The sequence below is a fragment of the Scleropages formosus genome, chromosome 2 (assembly GCF_900964775.1).
Source record: "Scleropages formosus chromosome 2, fSclFor1.1, whole genome shotgun sequence".
Classification (NCBI taxonomy): domain Eukaryota; kingdom Metazoa; phylum Chordata; class Actinopteri; order Osteoglossiformes; family Osteoglossidae; genus Scleropages; species Scleropages formosus.
Genome location: NC_041807.1, coordinates 23,926,265 through 23,939,424, shown reverse-complemented (window position 1 = coordinate 23,939,424; position 13,160 = coordinate 23,926,265). Strand labels below are relative to the sequence as shown.

At 39.9% G+C, this 13,160-nt stretch overlaps 1 protein-coding gene across 5 annotated transcripts in view; it reads left to right on the top strand.

The window, feature by feature from the left end:
- LOC108939607 (chemokine-like protein TAFA-1) overlaps positions 1 to 12,865 on the top strand; it is a 100,714-nt gene extending 87,849 nt beyond the window's left edge. Inside the window, exons 4-7 of one of the 5 annotated variants that reach the window (XM_029249733.1) lie at positions 6,109 to 6,233; positions 7,279 to 7,287; positions 7,694 to 7,774; positions 12,737 to 12,865. In XM_029249733.1, coding sequence (XP_029105566.1) covers positions 6,109 to 6,233; positions 7,279 to 7,287; positions 7,694 to 7,720 — 161 coding nt within the window. In that variant the 3' untranslated portion in view covers positions 7,721 to 7,774; positions 12,737 to 12,865. Of the gene's footprint in view, positions 1 to 6,108; positions 6,234 to 7,232; positions 7,288 to 7,693; positions 7,775 to 8,558; positions 9,218 to 12,736 lie in introns of those variants that run through there. The other 4 variants (XM_029249732.1, XM_029249735.1, XM_029249734.1 and 1 more) reach the window with 4 other exon arrangements.
- Positions 12,866 to 13,160: the final 295 nt, after the last annotated feature.

The following is a 13,160-nucleotide window of genomic DNA, read 5'->3' as shown; positions in this document are numbered from 1 at the left end:
TTTAAATATGACTTAATACTAGCTATATTTAGTGGCAAAACTCTAAAAAAAGAAATAATTATGCATTTTTATGTCTTAAATGAGTGAAACATGTTTTACTGGCATAAACACATTTTCCCACACCACTGAAAATGTTGTTTCTCGGGAATGTTTTCTGTCTGCTTTTGACAGCCAGGTTCATTCAGTCAGTAGCTGTTTAATGGCAAACGAATTAAATGCTCGGACGCAAAGAAATGGTAGATAGGCAGGGGTTAAAAACCACTTACTTATTCAACGACTGTTGGACAGTCTTGGCTATGTTGTTAAGGTGGCCTTATCTCATTTTTTCAAGACGATAAAGTTGTGTCTTACACCAGCTGGTCTGTACAGAGCAACAACCAAGAGAATTAAATAAGTCTCTGTCACTATGTGCCTTTAAACAGAGGCTGGTTTTACGGTTTCCATTTGTGTCCAGGGAAAATGGGAGTGATTTTAAAGTACCATCTACAGTTTTTCTTCATGCACTTAAAATTTTGAAGCCTTTATACCTTTAATTACTGATTTATTTATTAAATGGCTTCAAAGGAAATCAGTATCAACTCAAAATGTGCCACAGTTATTCTTGGACTCTGGTTGTTATACTGAAGCAAGCCATTTTCTGTATTTTTCTTTTGTTTCTTGCCTGATGTTTACATACCAAGCAGCGGAAATTTGTCTGACCCATTTATACAGCTGAGTATTTTCACTGGAGCAATTCAGGTTAAATTCCCTGCTCAATAGTACAACAGCAATAGCAGGAATGGGTTCTCAAAGCACTAACCTCCAGGACCATCAGTCCATGTCATTAACTGCCTGCTGCCTCTGAAACGCCTGTTCTGTTTCATTGTGAAAATAATTTTCAGATATTATTCCCATTTCAGCTGCTTCTCACGACATTTCTCTTTGTTGATTGCTATCATTATAGATACAAAATATATTGCACATACTGTATTTTATATTTCTCATGACACTTTTCAGTCTGCCCTGTTCCTCAGATTTTAAAAACTGATTCTGCTGTGTTGGTGATGCTCTGCTTCTCGAAAAAGAGTGCCTTACTCCAAGAGTTAACTATAGAACAGTATTGCATTGTATTGAAAAGGAAGTTTCCAGGCCACCTTTAAAATAAATAAATAAATAAATAACTAAAATGAATTATATATAACCCAGTGCAATTTTTTGACAATGCCAACATTAAGACATGCACAGCTGCTGCATATTCTTTTCTGCAGATTTATATTAGTCATGTATATTACCATTGACCCCATTTAAACTGCTCATTCTGAAAAATATCAGACATCTGGTTTCCATTTCTATTTGAGGTCATATTCCTCTATTCTAAAACATTAATATTTATTTTATTACCAGATCAAAATCCACAAAGCAGCCCTGTGTACAGTTGGACATATTATGCAGGATTTAATCTTAACCAAATCAGCCTAGCGTTTCAAAGGCATGAACTAGAATATTTACAAAAACATTGATGGATGCATTAGGGCTTCTTACAAGGATTAATCGTTGTAGTCCTCAAGGTGTACATACCTATGGGACTTTCACTTACCTATCAATTAATTGGTGATTTAGACCTGAATCAGATGAGGTAACTTTTGTTGGAACTAGCAAGAAGAGGAGTTTAAGAATGTACTAAAAATAGGTAGTAAATACAGAATTAATAGTAAACACATTACTACATCTTGCTTGACAACCAAGTTTAGCATGAAATGAATACAAGTTTATAAGAATTATAAAGTATATAAAACATAAAATATTTAGAGATTGTTATAGCAAACTGCGAAATTAATAAATATTAGTTTGTAGACTTGGTAATGTAATGTACATGTGGACCCTAAAAGTTGTTGAATAAGGTTTGCAGACTAGGTCCCTGTGGTGCCCATTTAGATTAGTACAAAAATGGGAGCAATTACTGTAGCTTCCATACTAAACATCCAGTCAGCAGAAAGATAAAACACAGAATGATGTGTAGCTCTTTAGCAGCATCCCACATGCTGCTGTACCTTTGAAATATAAAGTGCCTTAATATCTTTGAATTTTGCCAGTATGAAGGTGGCAATGACAGCAATGAGTTGTTACTGATCAACAGTTACTTTTAACTTTGGATACCCACGAGATGGAGAGAGCATTGACATTGCATGGTTTCAGGAAATTAAATATCTAAAAAGTTGTATGTAACTGGGGGGCGCTGTGGTGCAGTCGCTTGGACCGGGTCCTGCTCTCCAGTGGGTCTGCGGTTTAAGTCCCATGACATGGTGTGCCTTGTGATGGACTGGTGTCCTGTCCTGGGTGTGTCCCCTCCCCCTCTGGCCTTACGCCCTGTGTTACCGGGTAGGCTCCGTGACCCCGTATGGGACAAACGGTTCTGAAACTGTGTGTGTGTGTGTGTGTGTGTGTGTGTGTGTGTGTGTGCGTGAGTGCGTGCGTGCGTGCATAACTAGGCTACAGAGAAGAAAAAAAAATATTCTGGTGAAGTTTCAGAATTGTTTCTGAGGACATGTGGAACAAAACATGGCGCGCGCACACACACACACACACACACACACACACACACACACACACTTGTCCCATACGGGGTCGCGGGGAACCAGACCCTACCCAGCAACACAGGGCATAAGGCCGGAGGGGGAGGGGACACACCCTGGACGGGACGCCAGTCTGTCGCAAGGCACCCCAAGGGGGACTCAAACCCCAGACCCCCCAGAGAGCAGGACCCTGGTCCAACCCACTGTGCTACCGCACCCCCACAAAACATGGCATTGTTCTTCAAAAGATTTCTCTGGTCCAAAACACCTTTACCAGTGTATGCAGAAAGCAGAGGTTACAGCCAAATGACAGTTAGGAAAAACAGACCTTGTGGTATTTAAGGTAGAAACTCAATCCAAAACAACTGAAACAGCACAAATCAGGCTGCTAACATAGTGAGCCGTCATTCTCAACTTAGACAGTGCAACAAGGTGTGAGACTGTCCCTGCTGCTGTCCTTGTTTTGGGAGTTAAAATTCAACCTTGCATTAAAGTCAGGTGCAAGTCTAAAGTCAGAACAGCATTTACATGCTTTTACCCCACTCTCCTGCAGCCCAGGAATATCTTTTGGAGGAACAGATGGAACTGGATGATTTACTGCGCTAAGGGTGCTTTTACAGTATCAGTGGGTGGGGACATGCGACATGCTAAATTCATTTAAGTAGCACATTCCCACCCTCACAAGTTGGTGTCCCCCAAATGTCCAACCTCTAGCCTGTCCATACCTTCCCCCAAATGGAACTATCTCAATGATGGGAGAGAGGCTGTATTTATGGAGATAGGCTTAGAAGGAATATGTCTTCATTAGGCAGGCAGAGCCCTTTATGATGACACACAACTGAAATGTGCCCCCTTTTATTTAACTGTATTTATAGCAGTTTAGTCCTCCGAATGCAGCAATATCAGGATGTCTAGTCACATAATAGGTTTTGCTCACACAATCTCTCACATCTGTCTCTCCGTCTCACTCCCTTGTCACACATCCATACCAATCCTGCATCACTATCTAACTCACTATCTCACACACACTAATTTAACACCTACTTTGTTTTGCTTCCAACCCCAAAATGAACATAAATTATCTCAGGACCTACTATTGATGATAGAATTAGAAAAGATTTATGATAAAGGTTAAAAAAAACAGTAAAATAGTTGTGTCCCTGAGCACATCTGTCCATATGCGGGATGTCCACAGTCCTGTCTTAGATGTCCGTGCTCTTTCTGTTTCCTGCATTATGATGAAACCTTGCGGCCTCGATTTGTGTCTGTAGTCCTTCTGAAAGTGAGATACTTGAGAAGGTGTTTCATTTTACTATGAAGCCAAAATAAAAGCAATGCAAACAATCCAAAAACATCCAGACATCCACTGCGCAATATTTGGACTCACTCACACCCCTGTGTATACACAGTGGTCTTCATTGTTTAAATGAGCAGAGTCTAATGGACTGACAAGCATGGAAATGTATCCATGACATCTTTTCTTCCTATTTTTTCTATTTGGTCTGCTGAAAAATTCCCCTTTATGGGATTCACAGATTTTTTGAAAGCTAATGAAACTGACTTGCTCGAAAGCTTGCTTAGATCAAGTGCATAACTGATATTTTTTCAAGGTGATGTGCTAATTTCCCTATTGGTCGATATTATATTTAAACTTAAACTACAAACAACATAACCTATGACAATTTCTAAATTAAGAAATACACACACACACACACACATTTGCAGAACCGCTTGTCCCATACGGGGTCACGGGGAACCGGAGCCTACCCGGGAACACAGGGGCATAAGGCCAGAGGGGGAGGGAACACACCCAGGACGGGACGCCAGTCCATCGCAAGGCACCCCAAGCGGGACTTGAACCCCAGACCCACCGGACAGCAGGACTGTGGTCCAACCCACTGCGCCACCACACCCCCCTCAATTAAGAAATATTTTTAATATAATGTACCAATTTTCGAAACACTAAACAATGTGCAATGCAAGAAAACATTTAGATTTTATTTATATTTATTTCAATGCTTACTGTAATTTAAAAAAGAAACTATTGACTTATTTAAGAGTCTGTTATTATGAGACATGAATACACCCTGTTTTTTTAGGGCAAGTTAAATTAGATTACATTTATTCATTTAGCAGATGCTTTTCTCCTAAGTGACGTACATCTCAAAGAACAATACACACAGTCAACAGATGGATGCAGATACATCGTTGTTGAGCACAGTTAATTTGTGCTCAGTAATATGAAACAGATAGGATGCATAACATATATATATAACAAATAACATATGAAACAGATAACAGATGGTACCAGTAACAACATAAGGGTCTTCCCATTATTAAACACACACACACACACACACATTTTCAGAACCGCTTGTCCCTTACGGGGTCACGGGGAACCGGAGCCTACCCGGCAACACAGGGCGTAAGGCCGGAGGGGGAGGGGACACACCCAGGACGGGACGCCAGTCCGTCACAAGGCACCCCAAGTGGGACTCGAACCCCAGACCCACCAGAGAGCAGGACTGCGGTCCAACCCACTGCGCCACCGCACCCCGGCCCATTATTAAACAAATTGTTATAAAAAATTATTAAACATTTTTTTGATGCTTTTCTCCAAAGCTGCATGCAATTATTCACCATTTATGCAGCTAAGTAATTTTACTGCAGCAGTTTTACTCTAAGTACCCTGCTCAAAGGTACTACAGCAGGAGGCAAGAGTCAAACCTGCAACCCTTGGGCTGTAGCTCTAACCACCACACTTCCAGATGTCCACGCATATATTTGTGAACATAAACACTTAAACATTTATCATGCACTTATGAGATCAGGGCTGAAGTGAGTCTGAAAGAGACAAGTGTTGACACCCTTCTTTAATTTAGAGAAAGATTCAGCAGTTATGAACGAGAGAAACGACCTCATTTCACCGTAAAGGAACCAGAACTAAAAACTTTTGTCCTTTCGATTTTGGACCTTTTCTGTGTGGGACCACCAAGCGGGCAGAGGTAGAGAAACGTAGCAGTCTGGTTGGGGTGTAGAGAATGATCAAGTCTTGTGGATATCGGGGAGCAGATGTGTTGATGCTTTGATATGTCGAGTGAAAGATACTGTATGTCGAGTTAATCGTTATTCCCAGGCTCTTAGCCGATGACGTAAATTTAAGGTCATAGATCAGTTAGTTCAATGAGCCTCATAATTTGAAAAATAATTTCAGTAAAACTTCCAAACAAATAGGAAAAAAATTACTTTCTGCAAAAAAAATGTGTATTATTTTCTGCAAACACCAACAATACATGTAGGCACAGCATCCCTGTGTTTTAAACTGAATTGCAATGGACTCACTGTATTGAATGTACAAAGGACGTACCAATATTTCTGTAATCAGCAAGACTTCTTCTTTTCCTTTATGTGTCTGCTTTTAATGACTTAGCTTGTTGCAAAAAGCCTAGCTTGCAGTAAGGTAGTGATCCCTTGTGGTAAGATGGAGCTGCATAAGGCCACCTGGGGACTCTGAAATCATTACAATGTCCTGTTTTTTGTACCCCTCCCACCACAGCATCCATTGTCATTGGGAAATGGTGGTGTGAGATGGAACCTTGTTTGGAGGGAGAGGAGTGCAAGACACTTCCGGACAACTCTGGCTGGATGTGCTCTTCTGGCAACAAGATAAAGACCACCAGGGTAAGCTGTCAACCACCCCTTCACCTCCTTGTCCTGGAACTCCAGAACCAAGTAAACACATGCAAACAAGAGGAGCAATGCAATTCCTTTTCCTATGTAATGAGATGTTTTGCAAGGCATATCCTTTACACAAGAAAAATCATGCCCAGAGGTATTGCACCAGATGTATTGTATTATAGCTCATATCTTTCCTGCACAATGCATAATCAATGTTCAGTCCAGTCCGGTTTTTAAGACAACGGTAAGTCTTGCGTAGATAGAAATCCATAACTCCTGCAGGCAAAAGCCAACAGGTAAAAATCTGCTGTAACAATAGTTTTAATCATTTTTTTTCTCCTTGTTTCAAAGATCGGTGTCTGGCACTCAACATCTTATAGCATGTTTAAATTTTTTTAGGCCTTTGCCTAAAGAAGTATGACTGCTCTTCATATGTCAAAATGTACAATAATGTATGTACAAGAGACACTCAATCCGTGGAAATGTATGGCCAATGGATCATCTTATCCTTCCAGAATTCTCATGCTGAACACCTTTAGTGTGCATGAAATAACCAGTAATCCTTCACTGATACACAGGTGTCTCAGACACACAGCTTCAAAACCTTGGTTTTGTTTTATTACACTTCATACAAATTTACGCTGGTGTCACCATTACACTCGGTCCTTAACCAATACATCATTTTCTGCCCTTAAAGCACTGAAAATATTCTTGTTATTTGGGAGTGCACCATAAAAGAAAGTCTTCTCTTGGAGTCCTACTTTTCACTCAGATATGCCAGCTAACTACAAACAGGTTGATCAATGGGTATTTTCTTCAGTGAACTGCAGTATATGTATGGTATGAAAGGTGTATTGGGTGTCATTCAGCTTTTATCTTCAGCACTTATTGGAAAATCTCTGGACAAAGACAGACTGACATGTAAACAAGGGCCAAGGTAACAAGCGTTGTTTCAAAAGTATTGTCCCCTCCCCCTTCCCCCCGGTTGTGTGATCTTCCAAGTCCAGCTAGAGAGAAAAGGCGTTGACAGGATGTGACCATTTTTCAGCTCACCAAGGTAAGATCTATGATTCTCCCCCTCTAAACGTTTAGCACAATGCCAAGCTCTCAGCGTATGCATCACCTTCTCACGTGACTTCACAATACGGTGTTCCCTCATTACAACATTGGTCACTTACAATTAGGAAACTCTTTGAAAAATGGCGAATCAGTACCCTGCTCTGTTATAATGAGGAACCACTGTTTTGGAACATTAATGTAAATTGTGGTTATTTCTTAAATTACCTTTCTTTTCATTTTCTCCTTTTGTCTGACCTTTTTAAGCAGCACCGAACCTGAAAAAAAAAAAAACATCCACATCAACTCCCATTACCGCGGAACCGTGGCTCTTGCTTACAAAAGTAAGAAGTTAGTAAGAGAGTGCTGGATTTGAATTTAACATTTCCTGGTCCTTTCCCTTGCAGAACACCCAGCCGTATTCATCCTTTTAGCCCTGAATCTCACTTGTGCAAACACTGCCAGCATGGAGCCTGGCACCAAAGGAGGTAGGTTCGCCCTTTCGACACCCCACTTCATTTGAATTTCTCTGTACAGAATAAAAAATTACTACACCAATTCAGCTCCAAGTAGCATGACTGCTTAGTATAGCTGGGTTTCACTCGTAACAGTAATGTGTTTATAACCGTGTCTTGAAAGTGTGTGCCAGCTGCATGTCATCTATGTCCCATCTAACACGTCAACTGTTCAACAACGCACAAGGAACTTGGATGCAGTGCACTAAGCATAACTAATCCAGCTAGAGACAATACGGTTTTTCCCCTGGACTTCAGATGGTTCATGACAGTGCAAGGACCTACTCATATGCCCAACCCTAGCCTGTTTCTTAGGTGAGGAGATGGGCTTCTTCTTTGCACAGAGCCCATGGATATTGCTTCCAATGACACCTCTAACTCTGTAATCCTACTGTCAAACTGTTTGGTCCCCAAACATTGGTGATTTTGCTCTGACAAACAGCAGTGAACAGTATCATCAGGCATAGATCAGTTAATCATCTCCCATACACCAAAAAAAAACTACTAGAGCAATGGTTCTGAACCTTTTTAATTAACTTTCCACTAAGTCTCAATGTGAGGTACCTCATTACTCAGTGGTAAAATATACCATGTTCCAAATAGTCCCCAGGACCTTTTTTTTTCTTTTACCAGAAAGGATATGATGAGCCATTGTAGTCCCTCTTCAACCCCAGGTTCAGAATTACTGCATGACGGTGAGAGTACAAGCTACAGGCACCTGATTCCCCTTGTCTCTCTGTGTCTTTATGTCTTTCAGAAAGGGCCATCTTTTCCGGAGTCACCACACAAGGGCAGGGCAGGCATTGTGTTTGTTGGTCAGAAAAAGGGTCCGGAGACTCAAGACACAGACAGAGGCTCAGCCTAGACCCTCTCTCCTCTCCACTGGTCAGATAGAGCAATCTTTCAAGTACCTCTTGGTCCCTGAATTACCACTAAAATATAATTTCCCCTAATTTACAAGAGGACAATTACATATAAAAAGACAGAAGACAGCATGTCATAGGATTCATATAAGAGTAAATCCATTAGATTTTTCCATAAGGAATTTTTCTACGACAGAACACCTTTCCTTTCACTTAAAGAATACTTATTTAAGCCACCAGCTTAACTTGTGGGACCTGAGCCCTAGGACACTACAGAGGCATGTTGTATTAACCGCAATGTTGTACCGTGGTCTGGGCTTCATGTGTTCCATGCTGGAAAGCAAAAGTTAGTCCATCAAGTTCAGGCAAGCTGCTGCACATGTTGTAGTCCAACCCATCTGCTGTTTCCAGAGCAAAATGACTTGCAAGTAGAGCCATTGGTCATGAAGTGTACACTTGTCAAATAAAGAGCATACAGAAACTCATCAAGGTGAAGCAAACATATGCTGTAATAAAGCTAACAGAAAAAAAGGAACAAATATGTGTTTCTCATCCTGAGCCATACTAAAAACTCGTCATTCTACTTTGTATTTTGCCATGTTTTACAAAAAATTAAATTTTTCTTGATTTAATCATTGTCTGAATTTATTTTTAGATGTGGATCCTGCATTCTCTGTTAATTGTTGTAACATACTGCATACATTAGTTGTGCATGTATGTATATAAAGGGCACAAATAGTCTTCTCACTGTATACACATTTCACTCATTTGCCCTTCTGATATCAAACTACAAAACATTTTGAAGTGAGAAGTAAATTAATGCTTTAAAAACACATCTTTTCGTGGTATGATGAGTTAAAACAAAAAAAAAAGCATACGTTCTAGAAGTGCCTGGGGGAGTTTCAGAATTTAAAATCGGAATATAATCTCATAAAACTAGTAATAGCACTATTCAGTTGTTTATCTCAATGGCTTTGTGCAATCTACTTCAAAATTATGAATTATAGTGTTTTCCACAACACTTTGGTTATCATAAATATAACTAAATTGTTAATCTGTACTCTGGGCCTGTGCCAACATTTTGTCTGTCAAATACTATCTTATTTAGTGTATGATCTATGAAAAATTTAATGTAAACATTAATGCAGATAATTAGAAAAGATTACATTGAGCTATGAGTTATTGCTGGGTGAAGCATAGGTTTGTACAGAATGCATGATAAACCACCACATTAAATGTCTAAATAATTGCCCTTCATGCATGAGTCAAATGTCTCACCTCTTTCTATACTGTGTTCTCAGAGAACAGGAAACTCTAGATTTTTCTATTTCTGTTAACTTCCGATAATTAAAAATGTGACCAAGAATGGAACACTGTACTCACTGCAATTCCTCACTGTGGTACTAAACTGCCAAATGTGTCTTGTAACGTTACTGCTGTCCTGCTAAGTGGTATGCAAAAGGACCAACCATTTAAAATGTACCTGATCTTGTTGTTCTTTAAACTTTGATGACACCAGAGTGTTTTTGGTTGGTTTGAGCTGGTGCACCACATCTATGGGTGAGTGAAAGTGTGTTAAGTTGCAGCATACTTTACTGAGTTACTTTAAAAAATATATTTACACTTTTAATGCCCCATTTGTAGATAACAGTTATATCTGTTGAATTGTATGTGGCCCCAAGAATCAAACCAGGGACAATAGCAAACAGCCATGTTGGAAGGGGATACAGAAGCAATATTTTTGAAGATTAAACTATTACTGAAAATTGTTGGTAGCTCATTTGGTCGAATTAAATCACGTCATATCAAAGTTCTGGGAAATTTGTCCGCCGGCTGAATTTCCATTTAACAGAGAAATAACAAAGCTGGCTCCCTTTATTGTGAAAAGGATAATTATGACATAGGGGGGCACGGTGACGCAGTGGGTTGGATTGGGTCCTGCTCTCCAGTGAGTCTGGGGTTCAAGTCCTGCTTGGGGTGCCTTGCGACGGACTGGCGTCCCATCCTGGGTGTGTCCCCTCCCCCTCCGGCCGTATGCCCTGTGTTGCCGGATTAGGCTTCAGCTCCCTGTGACCCCATATGGGTGGGACAAGTGGTTCAGACAGTGTGTGTGTGTAATTATAACATGGTCCTCCACCCATCATAAATAAATTGTAACCTTTGTATGATACTAGCCTTAAAGCAAGAAAGTATTAACATCATCATCATCATTACAAAAAATCATAGTCGAGAGAAACATAAAATCAGATGTTACCTACATAAACACCTTTAATCACAAGTTTCATTCTTATACATAATATTTGAAGTAATATTTATGACATTTTAACTAAATCATTATCGTAAAATAATGAAGCATGAAATATAAATAGAATATGAAATTAAAAAGGGTAACAACTTTACTTTTGGATTAAAAGGGGAAAGAAAGAAGAGGTGAAGAGGCAAGAGGAGAACTCCCATGCTCTATTAATCTGTGATAATTGTTTATTCCCACACTTTCTGAAAACTTCTACAATATGGAATGGAAGCACTCTGAATAAATTTGATTACTTTGTTCCTAACGATGGGGAGTTGTTTGCTAATTGAAGAAATAGGAAAAAAAAAATTGTCTTCTATCACAAATTTTCATTACATGGAAGACAGTTCATAACTGGATAATAGTATAAAGTTACTTCTAGTGTCAACTAGTAAATTTTGTTCAACAGTGATGTGAATTGACCAATAAAAGATGGAAAAATAACATTTGTGAGTGAGGCAAAATGGTATATTTAATAGAATTGCATCATTTCATTGATGAAACCAAACACAAAACAGACACATTTTCATGTGTATTGACTATCAAGGGTGCTGCGTACGTGCATTTGATAGCCTTCAAGGCATGAGATGAGATGTGGGGAGACTAGGGATAATTGATGCAGTAGAGGAAAACGATTTGGTTGTGTTCAGTATGACACTTAAGAAAAAGTAATTCAGGTGGGAAAGCTGCAGCTCTAGAAAAAAGAAATCGCACAGTAACATGTCCTACCACTTGCTGCTTCTACATACATGTGCTTCAAAACCTAGTACTCTTTAGAGTCCAAAGAATTAGCCAAATACACCAAAGCTGGACTTGTTGCCAAAATTTCTAGGAACTCAGTTTCAGTCCTGGGTGGAGACAGAAAAATAGCAAACAGATGTTTCTGTTTTCACTCTCGTCTCCGAGTTGTTTTTACTGGCGTGAATCACCCTCAGTCCCGCATGGAACGGAAGGCTGAGGTGTTGCGTCGGGGCCGGCTGGAATCTCTGTGGCAGGTGTGTTGCATTTGTGAGCACCTGAGCGTAGACACCATAAGGCACTCACAGGTCTTTCTGGCAGTATCCTGTCACCCATGCATCAGGTTGTTTAGAGATTGTGCAAGTGGGCTGCTTGCCAATAGGTTGTAGGTTCAAGTCCTAGGAGGACCACTGCTGTTTCTGACTTCGAGAAAAGGGAAACAATTTGTGAAGCTCTGGAAAAACATTGTCTGTAGCACAAACAGAATACCCGCCAAAACAAATTCTGTTTCCGTGGTCCTACTGTGCAGAGAACGCACCATATTTCCCACATGAAAGTTCCTTGCATCACCTACACACAGGTGATAAGAGAAAAACACAGAAGCCCATCCCCTGAATGGGGTCATGTGGGAGTTCCCGGTAATCTGCCAAAACTTGCGGAAGGGTATCTGTGAAAGCAAGCAGTTCTTAACAATAACATTTTCTGTATGTTTAAATTTTTATTATGTTTTGTAGTTTAATTGAGCTTCTCCCTTTCCCGTTTTTCTGTCTGCTACAGCAGTCAAAAAGAATACCACTGAACAGGGAGATGCTTTATACCGAATACAATTTTGACAAAAACATAGTGATATTCATTTGATCTTCAATGATTATATATTAACTCTAGCACACATCTGCTGTGAATTTAGCAGTCATTCACAGTCTATTTCATATCAGTATTTTCCAAAGCAGGACACGTAAATGAAGTCTGATCATGGCCTTTTTATCATTTTATGACTCCGTGCAATCTGATATGATTTGTTTTCTTGTGTTTCTGTTTCAGATTAATCAGCGGACCTAGCAAAGAGCTCTCTTTTTGGCAATTACCGTGGATTATTCTTTGAGACGGAGAGCAACCACCTAAGACAAGGGCTACGCATGGGGGATTTCAGCACTAGGTCATCAACAAAACACCGATTAAAGGAAAACAAAAAAGTTCAGCTAACTTAAGGCTACTTTCTGTTGAGGATTTTCCACCTAGACTAAAATGTCCTGATCAATGACTGGTGGTGGCATCATACGACAACTGTGTTTCTGACAACTTGGCTTCACTGCCTCAGTTTGAAGTTGAAGGACGAGCACAAAGGGTGACTTTAAGGGTGCAAGGTGTCATGCTAAGACATTTCCTTTACCCAAGGGAATAGCATATCTGAATTCAGGAGCTTTAGCATGAGGAGAGTCAAAACGAATCTGCTGTTCTGTCTTTG